We start from the raw sequence: 18,038 nt of genomic DNA on the forward strand, positions 1-18,038 counted from the left end.
TGTCCAGGCCTGGTGACTTGTTATTTCTCAGTCTCCCAATGGCCATAGAGAGATCCTCGACGTTGAAAGGCTCTTCCACGAGTGTTGAGTTATAGTTGTTATTGTCGAGGCAAACAGCGACAGGTGTGTAAACTCGCCGCACTGCTTTGATTTCGCTGGGTAAACGCGAACAGCTGACCAAAATACAGATGTTCAAGTCAAGTCTGCCAGACGCGAAGCGAACTGATTTCTAGAATTTCAGATCAGTGATTCCCCAGATTGAAACTCAGGCGCTCACTTTGCGTCTGGTGTCTGGTTTAGAAAATCGTATATAATAGAACACTGTTGTCAAATTGAGTAAAAAAAAAAGAAAAACAAAAATATTTAAATTATTATGATTATTTATAAAAGCAATACAGGAGATTAAATAGACGCCACGCGAGTGTCCTTGTTACAGTTGAGGGTGGAAGTGAGTGCTGGTTAAATATTAGATATGCTTTTCTCTCACACTTTACTTTCTCTCAAAGGTTTTTAATATCAGATCACAACCCCGCAAGGAAAGTGACAAGTTAAATATTTTAATTTTTGAGTTATTAATATGATTGATGTACTTTCATAAGAAGTGTTCATTTTACCTGTAATTGAATTTTACACTTGCGCTCAAATTGTTATCATTAGCATTTTTTTCTTTTTTTTGATTTCTTTCTTTTCAGATGGATGTTTGCATTGAACATGTATTTTAAATATGCACTTTAAATATGATATTAGCAATAATTTTTCAATTAAAGGCCGGTCACAAATTAAAGGCTACAGTATGCATCATGCCAACGAAAAGCATAGTGGCATAGTGTTTTGTGAAAGGCGCCACCTGTGGTTTCCCACATCTGCACCATGGTACTTTGTGAAGAAGTACAGAATCTCTGTAAAAGCCAGAAAAAGTGTAATGTCTGGTTTCTGTCAGTGTAGTGTTATGTTTTGTTGTTGTTGTGTCTCTGCCTACTTGGCCGCAGAGCCCCTAGTGGGACCCCACGTTGCCCGCCACCACCACTGGGAGGTGAGCCAGGCTGCCCATTATACTCTGGCTGGCCTTTGCCAGGGTTGCCAGAGCTTCCTGACAAAGGCCAAGTGAAGAAAATAAAGGGGGGGGGGGAGGAAACATAGAACAGGGGTACGAGTTAGAAGGAACAGAAAGAGGGAAAAGGAGGACGGACTGAAAGTTGAGGAGCAGTCCGCTCTGTGATGTGAAAATAGGGGTCTGGGAGTGGGAGTTAAAGTATCAGGGGACAGTGGACTCTGTATCCCGCACTCAGGAATTCTCCAGAGTGCCAGCAATCCCACACCAGAACAGTGCCGGCTGATCCTACCTTATAAGGGGTTTTCAGCAGTGTCCCGCACTCGATGAGTGCCAGCAGTCCCACACCAGAATGGTGCTGTCAGCGGTGTTCCTACCCTTAAAGGATTAGCAAGTTGTCAGGGCAGTGTCCTCTAGCAGAGAAGGAGCTACCCCACGCCAGTCTGATTCAGGCCTTGGGCAGCATGATCCAATGTTATTCTCATTTCAGCAATCTTGGCTAGCCTCAGTGCGAAGATTTCCTGCGCATACACAGGAGTGCCCTGTATGTGTTTTCATCGAGCAGCAGCGAGGACTCTTGATTACGTGGATTTCTTTGAATTGCGGTAACAAATTTGATTCTACTGTTGTCGTAGGCAGGGCACTCATACATGAGATGCCCCCAGGACTCTTCTTCTCCCCTTCCGTCAGAAGCTCACAGCTATGGGGATTAGGCCCAAGGCCTAATCCCCATAGCTGTGAGTTTCTGACTGAAGGGGCCGTGTCCAGTGATAATAAACGTCATGTGCAGACCAGGCAAAAACCGAGGAGGGGAGCTCTTGGGGAGTATGGTTTATAGTTGGAAGGAATCGCCTCGTGATGTCTCCTATCTGCTTGGTTTCCCAGCTCTGTTGCCATATCGCTTGTAAGTGTTGGGTGATTCTCCTCTTCTCTATCTTGTGGTCATTTGCAAGATCTAGCTGGAGATTTACTATTTCAGCTGGTGTTCCTTTCTTAAGGTGGTAATATAGGCCTCGCCTGACTACTTCTAGGTAGAGTGGCTGACAACCTGTTAGAACTTGCAAGGCAAGGGTGCTAACAGTGCGGCACGCCCTACTAATTGATAGCAGCATGAACCTTTGAATTGTATCCAGTTTCTGTTTGTTTTTTGCTAGTGTAGCTTGTCTGTACCAGGTGGAGGCACCGTAGCAAACTATCGGTACATATACTGCTTTGTATATGCGGGTCAGAGCTTTGTTCTTCAGGCCCCAGTCGGCTCTGCTCACCCTCCTGATCATGGCGGCATACTTCCGGATTTTGGTGGCTAGATATTTCAGGTGGTTATGGAAAGTAAGACCCGAGTCAATACCTAAGGGGTTAAATACCTAAGTATTTAACCTCTGTGTACAGTCGGATGGGAGTGAAGTTTAATTTCATCGTAGGTGGTCTTCTAATTTGTAGTCTGCCCTTGAGGAGAATGGATTTTGTTTTTTTTGCCGAGATGGTAAGGTTGTGCAAGGCTGCCCAGTTCGGGAGCTTCACAAGCGCACGAAAAGCAGTGAAGAAATCGCTGAAATGCGGACAAATTTAAACGTCCATAGTACGTGTTGCTTTCACGAGTGGTCTCCAAAGTAGGGTGCGTGAGGTGATCCATGGGGTGCGCGAGATAATCTTCAATAAAATCATGAGTGCTGATTTCCACACTAGTATAATCTTATCATTATATCTAGATTATAAAATCTAGATATAATGCATACCATGTAAATTATTTATAAATAAAACAAAGAGTATTACATTACATTTACTACACTTGTTACATTAATTTCTTATCATTTTGTACTTGAACTTCAGTTTAATTTTGCTTTGTATTTTTTGTATTTGTGATCTTTTAAAATTATATGTGATTTTAGATATAATGCCTTTCATGTAAATGATTTATAAAAAAATATATATATTAAACTTATTTTTTTATTTATTTTTTTTTTCGAGATGCGCGCTAGTCCTTTTAAGTAAAATAAGGGTGCGCAACCAATAAAGTTTGGAGACCACTGGCTTACACGAACAGAACAGGAAACCCTATAGCCATAGAAATGAGATACAGAGATGACGTTGATCTCACGGTCTTACGCGATTGGTATTGCAATTCTTTCTCCAGTTTATGAACGAAGACAGAATAAGTGACATTTAAGTTATCCATCCAGTCTTCTTTCAGGAGGTTGGCTGCCAAGGAGCTTCTCTATTCTCATTTAATCTTGGAAGTTCTTTGTACTTGGGCCTAGTCCTTTCCTCCGCGTTCCCTCTCCATGGTTGCCTTGGGACCTCCTCTTTTGCCTTTTGGTTTTCTTTCCATTTATAGATTCCTTATGTCAATTTTTTCACCAGGTGTCTCATATTTTTAAATTATAAGAATAGGGAGAAAAAATTTCTGTACCAGTTACATAATGTGTCCTGCCTCTAACGTGTTTTACATTTAAGAGTCATCGGCAGGCGTTAAAAACGTTTTAATTTTCAGATATTAATAAAATTCATGGATAATAATATCGCAATATTTTTATTTTATTAATAATAATTACATATCGGTTACTGAATGTGATGACTAAAGTAGGATATATATTTTTTACATTGAATAGTTCACGACTAAATACACCATCTATAGTTGTTCCATTGCGTGTATTATTTATCGAAAGATCTGATGACATGTCCAAGTTGAAGAATGTTTTCATAAATGTGCAGAACTCTTTTCCAGTCCCAGTTTAATTGTAAAGAAAAAAAAAATTACATTCAATCTGAAAACACCAGGTGACTTGAAACTAGATACGTTTTCGAATTAACGAATATCCCTGTTTCCGAAAAATTTTTGTGTCTTAAAACCTTAATATTTCTGTTTCTAAATTCCTTACCTATCCAACGATATGCTATACGTCCACATTATCCGTTTATTACGTAAGAAAATTTCTTTGATCACATGTTAATAATTTCCACTATCCTGGAAAAAACTACTGCAGTTTTCAGAGGTTTGAAAGTTTCTCCTCTAGTATAGAGCTAAGATGAAGCTCCGTGCAAATTTTCATTAAATTTGGTCCATTGGAAGATAAATTATTGTTGCCATCATACAAGTATGATTGCAACAATACAAGTTACAATAATTCATTTCTGGCGGAAGCTGAATATGACGTCACTTCCGTAATGCCTTTCGCATGACGGTTTTTCGTTACAAAAGTTTTGGAATAATGTCAATAAAAACTTTTTTTTTACGTCAAAATGGAAAAAAGATCCCGGCTGATTTTTGTCGAAAACTGAGATTATTTGTGAAAGATCTTGCGAACAGCAAAGCTGCGTAAGGATCAAAATAATTACCCTAAAACTGGCATATACAGAAAATCTTACATTAAGTGAATAAAAAGAAATTGAATCTTTTGAGCTTAGTAAAATCAAATCACATTTAAAATTAAATTTACTGTATTGTATTTATACTTAGTAATGATTTTTTGTTTGCATTTATAATAAAGTATTTTCATTATGTTTATTCTTGATAATTTCTTTCTTATGTTCTATCTTTCTTAATACACGTATTTTCTTTCTTATGTTCTATCTTTCTTAATACACGTATTTTCTTTCTCATGTTCTCTTTTTTAATGTAATGGTATAGCACAAGTTAAAATATTTTAATATTAAATTATTTTATTTCATCGTCAGTTTTAGCCGTATGCTTCAAGTTATTATTTTTTTAAGTTATTTCATATTAACTTGTAAATAAATATCGTATTTATCTTCACTTTTTACCAAATAACGAATTATGAAATCAGTTTACGTTCTAATGTAACTGGCAGATATAAATTCAGATTCTTAAGGCATGTTTTCTCGGAACCGCCATTTGTATTACAATATTAATATAAAATATTTACTTTCTAAAGTTGCCCGATTGCATTATATATCTTTCTGTAGTATTGCAAGCTATTCCATGGTACCCCCCCCCCCCCTCATTGACGAGACTCCCCTTTATTCAGACGTATGTAGCTTTATTTATCTCAGCGGTTCAATTTTTCTGGATTCGCAATTTGGCATATTGTATTTCTTTCAACTAATAATAACAGACAATTGTCCTGCACCACATTGAATGAATACAAAAATAGTGTATAAGAATCAGCCATAGAATAAGGCAATGTTGAAGTTATTCTGTTCAAAATCTTCCTAATTCCCGTAGTGCTTTAAATTATCTTTTGATCAAGTTTCGTTTAAATATTTAAATGAAAGTCCGTGTATATATTTGGAGATTTTCAGAGTTGACAATATGAAATTTTAATAGAATTCTGTTTAAGGTAGTGGATAGGTGTTTTAAAAATTTTACGGCGCATTAGCAGCTTTGGCCGTAGCACGCCAATAAAGAGAGGGGGAACTAAGATATTGCAGACGACCTTAATTTATAGAGTCAAGATACCTTGACACTATAAAATTAAGCTAAGTAGAATACGTATTTTTGAACGACTGCACTTTGTCTCGTTTGACAAAAGAAGGAATTGCGTTATAGACCCATGATATGAAAGGCGGTCAGTGTCAAAACTTCCTGGTCTTGCATAGCTCTGGGTAATAAATTTATCTAAGTACAGCCACTTATATGTTCCTCATTAATTGATTAATCGTGCATAGCAGATATCTGAGAAAACATCTCATTTATGTACGGAGTTGGTGTAGTAAAACTTGCGTCTGCCTTGATGAGATGTGCTGATCGGGTGAAAACATTGGACAACAAAGGAGTATGGGATATAGTCAGTGAGGAGCCCAGGCCAGAATTGAATGGTACCGATGTGATGTATGAGTGCTAGTTAATGGCGGGATATAATGCGAGCAGAGTCGTGTATAGTGTGGGTAGAATATTGGAGGATGAATTCTGATAAATATTTGGGTAAGCTATTTTGTGTTTTACGAATATAGTTGATCACTACTTGAACTGGTCTCATAATAACCTTACTAAGCGATCTAACGTACCGGCTTAGAATAAGAATATGAAATTAATAACGTTGATAGGTTATGAGCTATAACCAGAGATAGTTAGTTGTTAAACAAACTTCTCCAGATTGTTGTTGCACTGCTGCACCTAAGCTTTACGATTAACCAAAAATTTCTTTTAAAAAATGTTAGCACGCCGATATCATAATTTAACGTCCACGGCATCCTGAGGTAAAGAATTCCAAAGAGTTCTTCTCGTATTTGAGCAAATAATGAATCAGATACCGGTAGATCCTATCTGATTCACTCAAACAGGAGGTCTATCAGAGTGAATCTGATAGGGGAAAGTCATAAAAGCACCGGAAAAGTGGCAGACGAGTTGGATTGGTACTTTGCAACGATTTTTACAATTTGAAGAGCATTCGAACCACGAGGGATTAGTGACAAGGAGCCAGTTGAAAATTATTTGGATTATTTGAGATATCAATCTGGAAGTATGTCATATGGGGGAAACTACTGAAACTGAGTGAAGGTAAATCTCCATGAGTAGATGGACGGTATATATGCTGTTACACTAAAAAGGGCTGCACGTCAGTGCATCATCCCTTTGGGGATTATGAGGCCATTATTAGACTCAGGGACGAACCCTTGGATTGGAAAAACGCTAACGTCTTCCCAAATCATAAAAGAGGTGCGAAAAACATGATTGGCAACTACAGACCGCTGAGTTTGACTTCAGTGGTGGATAAGATCATGGGTTCTCTGATTAGGGATACAAACTTAATGGATCACAGAATGGGTTCGTGAAGGGGAAGTCTTACCAGACGAAACTAATTAATTATTACGAAAAAGTTAAAACTTTTTGGTATACCCACCACAACTTGCACAGTTCCGAACTAGAGGTATTTATTGAATACACCACCATTTTGGAATACACAAATTTAATCAAAAAACCCACCTTTGGCACTAATGGTAGCATTGATCCGACGTGGAATACTTTTGATCAGGTTTGTATTGGGCAGCACAAATTTTTGTTTATTCCATCATCGGTGCAGTTGCCCGTTCACCTATATAAGACGGGAATTAGCATTACCCAGATCCTGTTCATCCCAAAGATGTTCGATCAGATTCATAACTCGCTTCTGGGCTGACTAGATGAGTTCTTGGACCTTGGTTTCATTAGGCAGGTTTTTATATGCTTGTGTATGGCATGGAGTTAGCGTGAAAATGTGTATGGGATGGAATTAGCGTGAAACGTGGAGGACCAATTTCCATAAAATTTCCAGTGTGGGCAGTTTTCAAATGGAGTAATTTGCTTTCTTGGATTGGAAAAAAACGCAACGAAAATGCGACCGTTGAAAATGCGAAGGGTTGGTTTCTGCGCTGCGGAGACAGCTGTGGTGAGTTGTTTTAGCAAATACGAAGGAATGAAAAATTAAACAGTATGGGGATTGGTTGGAGTCCTTGGGGGAGGCTTTGAAAACTTGAGGGAAAAAGAAAAGTTCGGGGGGGGGGGGGGGTAAGTGTCCACTCTGTATCTGACTTCCCTGTAGTCTAAAGCGAGAAAGTCGTGAGTTTGCGGCTTGGAGTAGAAGTAGATTTTTTGGTGGTCGGAGTTCATATCTCGTTCACAGTTAGACTGAATAGCAAAATATTTTACTAGATTAAATGCTCCGGTTCTCGTGCGATCATCGACGTTAAGCAGCGTTAGGTTGGTTAGTAATTGGGCGGGTAACTACCTGGGAATATCCCGATGTAATTGCCTTCCTTTCTTTTTTTTTTTTCTCTCTTGTGTTAACCTGTGGAAAATATTCTTCCGATTTTCACGTATCATTTAATTTTGTTAATTGGTAAGGTAATAAAGTGTAAATCTGTGCTTTATAGCCTGTTTTCGCTTATTGGAATTACCGTTACTAGAATTAAAAATATCCATTCGTAAGCGTGATCACAATGACCGACCCCAACTACATATCATATAGCGAACGTTTTTTTTTTATGTAGTGTCCACCGTAAAGTGATTTGACCGTGCAGTGAACGAATCATAAAGCGAGGGTCCAGTATAGTGAGCGTTGTAAGGCGTAAAGCACATGTACACATGCAATGTGTCCGTGGATCGACAAAAATCGCCAAGAAAATGCGACACGAAATGATTCAATCTCCCCCACCACCACCACCACCGTACCACTCCGTACCAGGCACGAGCGACGCATGACCCAGTCAATACCCCTACTGATTGCGTCATGCTACTTCTTTCGTCGTTCTCCATCGAATTTAATAAAAAATTTCGACGATTAAAAACATTTAATATTTGGAATGTTGAATTATAAAAAAATTTTATAATTCAACATGCCGAAGATTAATAGTGAGCGTTGTAAGGCGTAGAGAGCACGTATACGTGCAATGCGACTACCGAAACCACCTGCATTGAGTACAAAACAGAGATCTAAGTTATTTCGACAGCTGAAGAAATTACAGCGTGCGATGGAGTTGAACAAAAAAGAAGCCGGAGAAGGTCCATCGACATCTTCAGAGCCTCACATCTCCTGAAATCTTTGTTTTGAAGTTAATTTCTAAGGAGTCATGGAAGTCGATGCTGCAAATGAAAACGATGAAGAGTCCTCGAAGCCCAGTCGTAAACAAAAAGCGAAGAAGCCTAAACCGACTTCCAGAAGTACTACCTCAAATCGTTCAACATTTAGCGAGTGTAATTACAGAGCAGGAGATGCAACAGCATTTTAAGAAACACCAAAGCATCCTCGCACAGTTTAAACGTACATTCCTGGATAATGATTTCGGTTCAGTCTGTTCCGAATGTTTAGTTCAAGAACGATGTGAAGATTTTAGCAGCTCGAGATCACGCTCTTCTTCAAACAGCATTTCCAAATGAGAATGTAAGTCAAATGTCGGCCTGTAACAGCTGTCGTGACTCTCTCAAGAACAAAGTGATTCCGGCTCTGTCGAAGTAAAATTATTTTAAATATCATCCCATTCCACAGCGCTTGCCGAAACTATATTTGGTAACGGAATGGCTCATATATCCAAGGGTCCCATCCATGCAGATTCGTCGCCTGCGCCATTCATACGGTCAATACGGAATCGTCGGTCAAGTGATAAATGTGTGCCTAAAGAAGTTTCATTTAACTTCCGCTATGCGTGCTCGGCACACACACAATTCTTTTTTATAACATAACTTTATCAGTAGTATGTGGTGTAATCTAAAATAGCATAGTTTACTACTGCGGTCAAACAAGTGGGATTAGTGTAGCGTTATTCTTTTCGATATTTTAGTTTCGCGAGTTCTTTTAAAATTAAATTTAGACTAAAATCATGTCTCAGACTAGAACAGTAAACCAAATGACTCAAAGTAGCGGGAATGCTTTTTTATAGTGTTCATCGTAAAGTGATTTGATCATACGGTGAAACAATCGTAAAGCGAGGGTCCAGTATAGTGAGCGTTGTAAGGCGTATAGCGCACGTACGGGGAAGGATTTCCGAAGGCAATTCTTCTACGAATCAGGATTATGATATATGTGTTATTTGTGTCTTTTTTTTTTGCGAAATACCTTTTAACACAACATGATATAGCTATAGGGATGCCATCGTGTCTGTTACAAAGAGTGAGGAGGAGATTAAGCGGAAATTCGGTTTTCTGGTGGCATTGTATGAGTGCTTGAACAAGAACTCTTTATTGCATACAAAAGGCTGTAAGAAGTAGATCTTACAAATAAAACAGAAATATTTGTTTTGTTAAAATAAATCCAGGAAGGGCAATGGAAAGGGCGTATTAGTTAGTTAAAGATAGTAAGTATTAAGATATTTAGTTTGAATGTAAATAAGGTTAAAGTTTGAAGAAACACTGGATTTGGGAATGGGAAAGTTATAGGTATATATGTTAAATAACTGCTAAATGGAAACAAGTAATTTTTCGAGAAATATAGAGAGCAAACAGAGACAGCGGTCAGCACTAGAGAAGGGATGCCATTTGAGAACAGTCGTGAAAGAGTTGCTGAGGGCAAGAACAATAGGACCGTGAAATGGGATTAAGAAGCGTCTCTTTTGATCTAAGCCACCATTAGGAAGTAAACAGGAAATGAGTGGACGTCCAGTGTTCGCATAAAAAGAAAACGGCGTCAGGGTGACTGATATTTGGGTAGTTTGATATATTTAGCAGAGGTGTGAACATGAAAATGAATGATTTGGAGGTGACCGGAAAACATGAAAAAGGTCATACTGTGAAAAAAAAAAAGAAAAAAAAAAAAGAAATTTCTAGAGAAGGGTTGGTTTGTGCGCTACGTAGACAGCTGTGGTGAGTTGTTTTAGCAAATAGAAAGGAATGAAAAATTAAACAGTATGGGGATTGGTTCGAGTCCTTGGGGGAGGCGTTGAAAACTTGAGGGAAAAAGAAAAGTTCGGGGGAGGGGAGTAATTGAGAAAGTGTCCATTCTGTATCTTACTTCTCTGTGGTCTAAAGCGTGAAAGTCGTGAGTTTGCGGGTTGAAGTAGAAGTAGATTTTTTGGTGGTCGGAGTTCACATCTCGTGGTAGCAAGATGAAGAAGAAGAAGAGAAAAAAAAAAAAAAAAAAAAACTTGAGAGAAAGAAAACGTGGTCCGGCATCGGAGGGCAGTGATAGGCCGTGAAGGCGGTGGTTAAGTTTAAAGATAAGTGAGCCAAGAAGAAAAATAAAGCCTTGTCCGGCATCGGAAGGCAGCGTGCCCAAGAAATGGAAAAAAGCCTGTCTGCCACGAAGGAAGCCTGAACGCAAGGAAATTGGAAGTAGCGGCCAATTCGGAACGTCAGTGTGGTCCTGGTTTTTTTTTTTTTTTTTTTAACTCCAAACTCATGGACTCATAACCTAGCTCTGTAAGCAATTGAGTGATAGTCCTTTTAAAAAAAGGACATTCCTGTTGTATTAGGCAAGTTAGTTACTAAGGTTGAGACAATTTGTTATGAATGTTAATGATAATGAAATAACGTAAGGGTGGTAAAGGGGATGACCAAGATGTTAACTACAGAGTAATTAAGGTAGAATGAGGGATTTATAGTGAACATTACTGAGGTAAGAGGATACTAGTTGTAATATATTTCATGTGTTAAAGACTAGGAAACAAATATACAAAAAGAGTAATAAGAGTTGAAATGAGTTTTACTGACGTAAGTGATAAAAATTGGTAATGTAAGAGAACGATTGAGTAATCATCGAGGATTCATATTAAGTAAGATACATCTGATACAAATGGATGTTAATAATTTGTAAATTGAGGATAGTTCATGAGAGAGAGATAGTTTATTGTACTGTAGTATGGTTCCAATATATGGAAATTGGTATGCTTGTATGTAATTATTGGTTTTTATGTAAATGCTGTATATAATGCTCATTAAAGGTTTGTAAATTTTTGTAAATAAATGTGTGTTTTTAATGGTCTGCTAACACCTGCTTTACACACCCTAGAATCTAGAATTTTCTGTGAATTTCAGTTAGATTTGCGTATGTGGGGGTGGGCTTGTGACTTCAGTAGGGCGGAAATCAAAACAAAATAAACTGAACAAAAACAAAAGACAAGTAATAACGTTTTTTTTTATTTCCCCTCACAAGGCACACGTTTACAGTAAAGGCTAATACAATGTAATAAACAACGATGGGATAGAAGAAAAAAACAATATTATTAATAATTATACAAGTGTAGAATTAAACATTGCAGAAAAAAATGACAGATTTACATATGAAAATAATACACAACAGCATGTTATCAAGTTAAATTATTCTCCAAGGAGCAGTCCTTTTACAGTACTGGAGTCATCTGAGCAGGCGCAGAAAGTCGAACAATGTAGTAATGGATAGTTCCTCGGGAGCAGGTTCTAATGTCCTGTGACGTGGTCCTGAGAAGGAAGTCGATGGAGTAAGTTCTGCCTATAATTTTTATGGACTGCGAACATGTAGAGGTCGCAGTCCAAGGAGTGTATGAACTGCAAAATTTGCACGGGTAAGAACCGTTCGGATAACTTTAACCGGTTTGGTGTGGCCTGAAGGACTGAATTGTCCCGAAGGCTTGGTTCTGGGATTCTCCATCCGCAGTTAGCCCAGAAGTCTGGTTCCGAAATGATGACAACCATCATTTTTACAGGCAAAGACGAGTCTTCTCTCATGGATAATGGCAGGAAGACGTCTGATGTTTAGAGCTGCCGGCATCTGGGTGGTCCTTGGTGCAGGGGGAAGCCGAAATTTCCATAAAACCCACTTCAGTAGCCAAAATTCGCCCACGAAAATCAGTCTCAGATGCGTTCTGGCAGTTGAGGTTCAGACTTCTGCGCCATAAAGTATGACTGGATAGTCACGTCTTAATATATCTGCACCCAACAGCCTAGTCATGAACATGCATAAGTTGTTGCTTAAGCATCCACCGGAGGCGACAGAACTTTATTTGTAGGTGGCCTATGTGTGGTAGAAAGGAGAACTTCTGGTCAAAAATATTATTAGTATTTAAACAATAAAGTTGAAGCCCTTAAAACGTTAAAAGAGGGACCCCATCAAGCACTCAGCCGTCGAACTCAGCGCTTGAGTCCATACCCCAGCATTAGACAACACAATGATATCCTCCGCAGCAGAGTTCGTTTCTCTCTCGAGAAGCAGCTATAGCTGCTTCTCGAGATTTAAGGTGGTAGATGACTTTCATCAACCGGTGAAATACCACCACTTTGCTTATTGGAGGCTTGAAGTGGTGAAACCCATGTTTAGTCTCTAGAGCAAAGTTTCCGTCATCCCCCCTCCCCCATACTTCTCCTTCAACCCATGCACTGTACTGTAGGTTTTGATACCTTTCGTGTGTGGGGTTTTCATAAAAAAAAAAAAAAAAAAAAGCTGGTGACTCGATTGTCAGGGAAGTGGGAAATATATTGTGCGAAAAAACAGGTGAAATAGGACCATTTGTGGGGCTAACGTTGATGACGTTGTAGAGCAGCTGTTATCTTTTAAGGGCACGAAAGGTGAAATTGTCGTATATGTTTGTACTAATTATATTAAGAGTAGGAGATCTGGAGATCTAATTAAAAAGTACAGAGCAATGTTGAGAAAAAGTTGCGAGCTAAAATTGAATTTGAAAATGTCTGCTGTTCTGCCCAGACACGTTAGGAAAAATTACACGAATGGAGCCTTGTCAATCAATTTGGTCTGGCGAGATTGCAAGGCTCATGGGGTATAATCTCAGATAAACCTGATAAATTACTGAAAATTCACTCTTCCTTGAAGGTGTATCGTAGGAGCTATTTGACATTTATTCCGGTATGCGGCGTAGCACCATCTTCCGTAAAATTTATGCTTCCATGTAAACCATGTTCATTGATATGAGATTTTTATTGGCAGTAGGCTAAGATACCGTGTTCCGTTAATTTTATATGTCTCAAAATGCCCTCGATTGTTAATGTTTTCAAAGGAGAGGGGGAACTAGTAATGGCGTGTGGTGTAAATGCACTCTATAGTGTTACCTGTAATGGGTAACGCTATAGAGTGCATTTACACCACACACTATTACTAGTCCCCCTGTGAGGGTTTCTCTAGCCCAAATTCGACAATCTGTGATTGTTACACATTCATCAAGATAAAGTGCATTGCTAACGTGTTAAATAGCCATTGTGGTTTCTGTGAAACTTTAAATCATCATCTACTGGCTGGAATCAACGCATTGTAGCATCAGTGGAAAAAGTGTTTTGGATCCAAATAGTGCAGGGGGACTATGTTGAAAAGTAACATGTTACCAGACTTCTCAAATAAATCCTTCATACTCAGGTCCTCGTAATGACAGCTTTGATAGTTTGTGGTTTCAATCGATTCATATGTTTGATTTTATAGGGGAAAAGGCGGAGGCTCAACTTTAAGTCTTTACGTACTTTGCTCCAGGGAATATTTGTCACACGATATGTTTGGCAAGCACCAGAAAACTCAACGAATTTGATCGGCGTTATTTTTGTGGACCTTGTTAAAATTTAATGCCGTTCTTCTCGAACAAGTAGACCCTGATACATATTTCTGTCTTTGATATGCCCTAAAGGTCGCATAACACAGTTGCTATTCTTTTAGTAAAGTGTAAAAGGCTTTATCTTTAAGCATCATTTGAAAACAAGTTGACTGGTCTTAGTTACTTAAGAAGAGCCAGTTCCTATTTGTAAATATACAAAAAATACGGGAGTGAGAGACTCACTCGTAAATCGATGAAATTGTGGAGAAATTTGTTTTTCTGTCTATTAGAAGTCTTAATTTTGAACCCATCTCAAACAGCCTTTGTCACCAGCGGTTTTGAAAGAAGTTGCTTGTTCGGCTAGTAAAAGATCTCCAAATTAAGAATATCCTTTCTAGAAAAAGGCTATCAAGTTCAAATGCCAAAGAGAGATTGAATGGTTGTATTCATCTTGTGGTGAAACAAGAAAATTCAAGTAAGAAGAAGAAAGATTGTGCAGTATGTAGTGACAGAAGGGTTAGCATGGAGAGAGAGCAAACAGTTTGGTATTGTGAGACATGCTCCAGAAAACCAGGATTGTATTCTGGTGAATGTTTCAAGGAATAGCACACACTAAAATCATATAACTAAATAATATTTGAAATCTCTGAAACATTTGTTTAAATGTTTTATCAATCAATTTTATTATAATATCTCATCTAAACTCGAAGATAAATGTTTGAAGAGTCATATTTTTCTTCATTTTTCTTCCGTGCTGGAACGGGAAGAGGACAGCAGAAATAATGATCCACCTCGAAAGCTGCAGCCTCAAGCTTGACGACGAAGAGTAAGACTACGATGAACAAAAACTCGAATTCTCTGGTACCAAGAATATTTATCCTTTCTGCAATGAATACAGAAGCTAATTTGCTTATTGGAATGAATAAATAGCTTTGCCCTTGGTGGTCAAATTGCGAACTAATTTTATTGTTTAAGAAAATACTTGAAGGACTCTGCAAGGCTTTTGGGGGGAAATTTCTGTCAGCATGGCCAGCACTCGTTGGTAGAAGGAATCTGTTTTGTAGAGATGGAATACGTTAAACAAAGGTGGTACAAGGGTTTTTGCCAGTATTAATGAGGATACCTTACTAATAGGGAAACTGCTAGTTTGGAGGGGGGGAGGGAACAAGGATAATATAAATACGCGTTTGTCTGATAATATTGGTCAAAGTAACGCTTGCGCATACCCAAGAGTTCTTGTCTGTTACCGCAAGAGATCATACTAGCAAGACGTTCTGAGGACAAAAACGTTTCAAATAAGCTGGTAACCAATGACAGGGAATCAAGCTTAAATAACTTCAAGGGGTGTGTCAGGGTAGTTAACCATACAAGAACACTATAAGTTTTCATTGTTTATACAGTAATGTCAGAAGTGTCGTCAATAAAATGAGTGAATTTGAATTGCTGGTTGGGTCAAGTAACGCTGACATAATAGGGCTTACGGAAACGTGGTGCCATCCGGAAATAGGGGATGAGTTTCAGTACGGTATGTATAATGTATTTAGGAAGGATAGTGCAGATAGAAGGGGTGATGGGGATCATGCTTCTTTATCAAAAGCAGCCTTAGCTCAACTAAAGCTTTCCCGAATTCAGGCGTTTCGCATACTAGTATAGAATCTGTATAGTGTGAGATACTGTAGTTGGAAGCAAAGTTATAATGAGAGTGGGAGTAATCTACAGGCCAGGTGATTGTGAAGATTATGATGAGAGCCACTACATGCAAATGGAATGGGCAAGTGAGCGTCAATGTCTTATTATGGGTGATTTTAATTTGCCTCTAATTGATTGGTGATTGTTATTTGTATCCCGCAGGATAGTTACCTACGGGAGGAGAGAAATGCATAGGTTGTCTGTTTCCTTTTCTCTTATTATTATTTATTTATTATTTATTTTATTTTTTTTTTGTTTTTTGGCTGGTGCAGCATACTGTAAGCCTTAGGCTTCCTTGCACTATATGGCCATTACTAATACAAAAATTCTACCTATTATACTGATTGCAGTGCAAAATAAATTTTAAAACTAGGAAAGGATTTTATAACTACCCTCTATTTTTTGTAAGAATTACTAACGCCGATAGTTTACTAGCTGTGTCTCGGATTATTTAACCGTAATAGAGCACCCCAAACTTCTCGTAAACGTCACACAGCTAACTCCCGGATTGAGATCGTTATTGTGCTAATTACAGGCAGATGGGCGGATAAGGATTTTATTATTACGCAGTGCTGAAACTGAATATGAAATATAAATTCCTGATGTTGGCAATATTATATTTAGTTGTCTTACAAACACGCTGCAGGATCAAACTAATTACGGCTCGATCGAAATTTAATCATCTTAAACAGCAATGTCAGAAGTTGTATCAACTAATAATTAAGTGCTAAAATAAATTTTCCTTTAAATTGCCTGCGGAGCTTCTAGCCATTCCTCGTGACTAGCATTCCGAATCGAATAACAATGCTAACATTATCGTAATTCACTGTCCTCAAGGCTAATGCCGCCCATTGTGAACTGTGTGAATTTTGTATTATTTATAGCGCTACTCAACTCGCCGAAACCGAAGGCGTAAGCGGACTGTACAACGCGCACGTGTGCCAGATTTAGGTTTGTTGCAACTCATTGCTTCTGGAACTGCCGTTCTGTTGCGATTTTCCCTAATCGTTAGAGCAGAGGACATGACGGTTATTATCGAAGATAAAATATTACGTTTTACCAGACTGGAAACACTGGTGTATTTCGATCTCAACTGAATTAATGTAGTTGTGAAAATAAGTGGATTTGCCTCTCGTTTCTATAATCATCTGAGTAACCTAAGTTTGGGCTATGTATTGTGGGTCAGTAACTAGATTTTCTTTTATTTAATTTGCACCAAATCATCAAATAGCTAACAGAGATTTAAAATATCAGAATGTAATGCTAGCTAATTGGTAGTTTCTGTGGTTTTAATGTATAATTTGAGTTTCTCTAAGCTTGATCTTTATTTTCCAGATGGTTACCCGAACAAAGAAAGTATTCGTAGGTGGCCTATCCGCACCCACTACACTAGAAGATGTAAAAAACTATTTTCAGCAATTTGGCCGGGTAAGTAGGTTTCTTATTTTTTTAAAATTTCCTTCTCATTTTCTTATTTTTCTTCTTTAATTTATGAAATCCTGCGGTTTGAGCAGGATTTCATAAATTCACTTAAAAAGTTTTATTTTTTATTCATACACTGCCAGTGCAGAGGATTGCTATGTATTGAAACGTCATAATTCTAATAAGAACTGCATTGTAACTCGGCTGTTCATCCGTCTTTTATCTCTGCGTTGAGTTGTTGTAGTAATTTCTAGATATTCAATAAAAGAAAAGTTTTATATCAGCTTTTGTAGCTCTTCAAAATGGTATGCGCAACAAATTTAACGTTGACTTTCGAAGTTTGTAAAACTTAGGCAACTTGTAGCTATTTAATATAAAGGCTGTTTTCCCCTGTCAAGCTTTTGAAGTACGCTATAAGAATACGAAGGGTTCCCCCCCTACATAGGGATTTAAATTAATTGAGACTGCACATTGTATTCTTTACACATAGAAATGCAATACCTATTTATTTGCTCTGTAATCTGACTTTGAACACCCGGAAATAGCTTAATAAATTAAAAGCAGATCTTAGTTTTTGATTACTTTCATGTGGTTGATATCGTCTTTGGCTATTATTGCCTGTTTGAATCATTTTGGGAAGATGTATTTGAAGAATGGGAAGGAATTTCCACTGCCCATTTCAGAGTAAACTTTAGCTTTCGATGCATTTCAAATTGGACCACTTATTTTATTTCTTCGCGATTATTTTGCTATCTCTAGACCTTTACTTCAGTTCTCAGAATTGATTCTGACAGATTGCTAATTTTCCAACACAAAATAGTCTACGATTATAATATTTTCATTCCTCAAGGTGGATTGTTGTCTGCCTTGTTATTCTTGAAGTTTTTGTACCTTATTTTCACGTTACATAATAATACTCTCGCTAGAATACTCTCCTTATCCAAATGATGTTATATTTTCCATTCGGTACCAAAAAGTTGTGCAACTTCATTTTTCATCT

General features: G+C 38.0%; 1 protein-coding gene across 6 annotated transcripts in view; it reads left to right on the forward strand.

The window, feature by feature from the left end:
* LOC150081815 (RNA-binding protein Musashi homolog Rbp6-like) overlaps positions 1 to 18,038 on the forward strand; it is a 1,034,865-nt gene that overhangs the window by 258,370 nt on the left and 758,457 nt on the right. For all 6 annotated transcript variants that reach the window (XM_090378903.1, XM_090378901.1, XM_090378906.1 and 3 more), the window contains exon 2: positions 16,952 to 17,044. In XM_090378903.1, the coding sequence (XP_090235029.1) occupies positions 16,952 to 17,044 (93 nt within the window). The remainder of the gene's footprint in view (positions 1 to 16,951; positions 17,045 to 18,038) is intronic.

The sequence above is a fragment of the Mastigoproctus giganteus genome, chromosome 8 (assembly GCF_048544385.1).
Source record: "Mastigoproctus giganteus isolate SK-2022 chromosome 8, ASM4854438v1, whole genome shotgun sequence".
NCBI lineage: Eukaryota > Metazoa > Arthropoda > Arachnida > Uropygi > Thelyphonidae > Mastigoproctus > Mastigoproctus giganteus.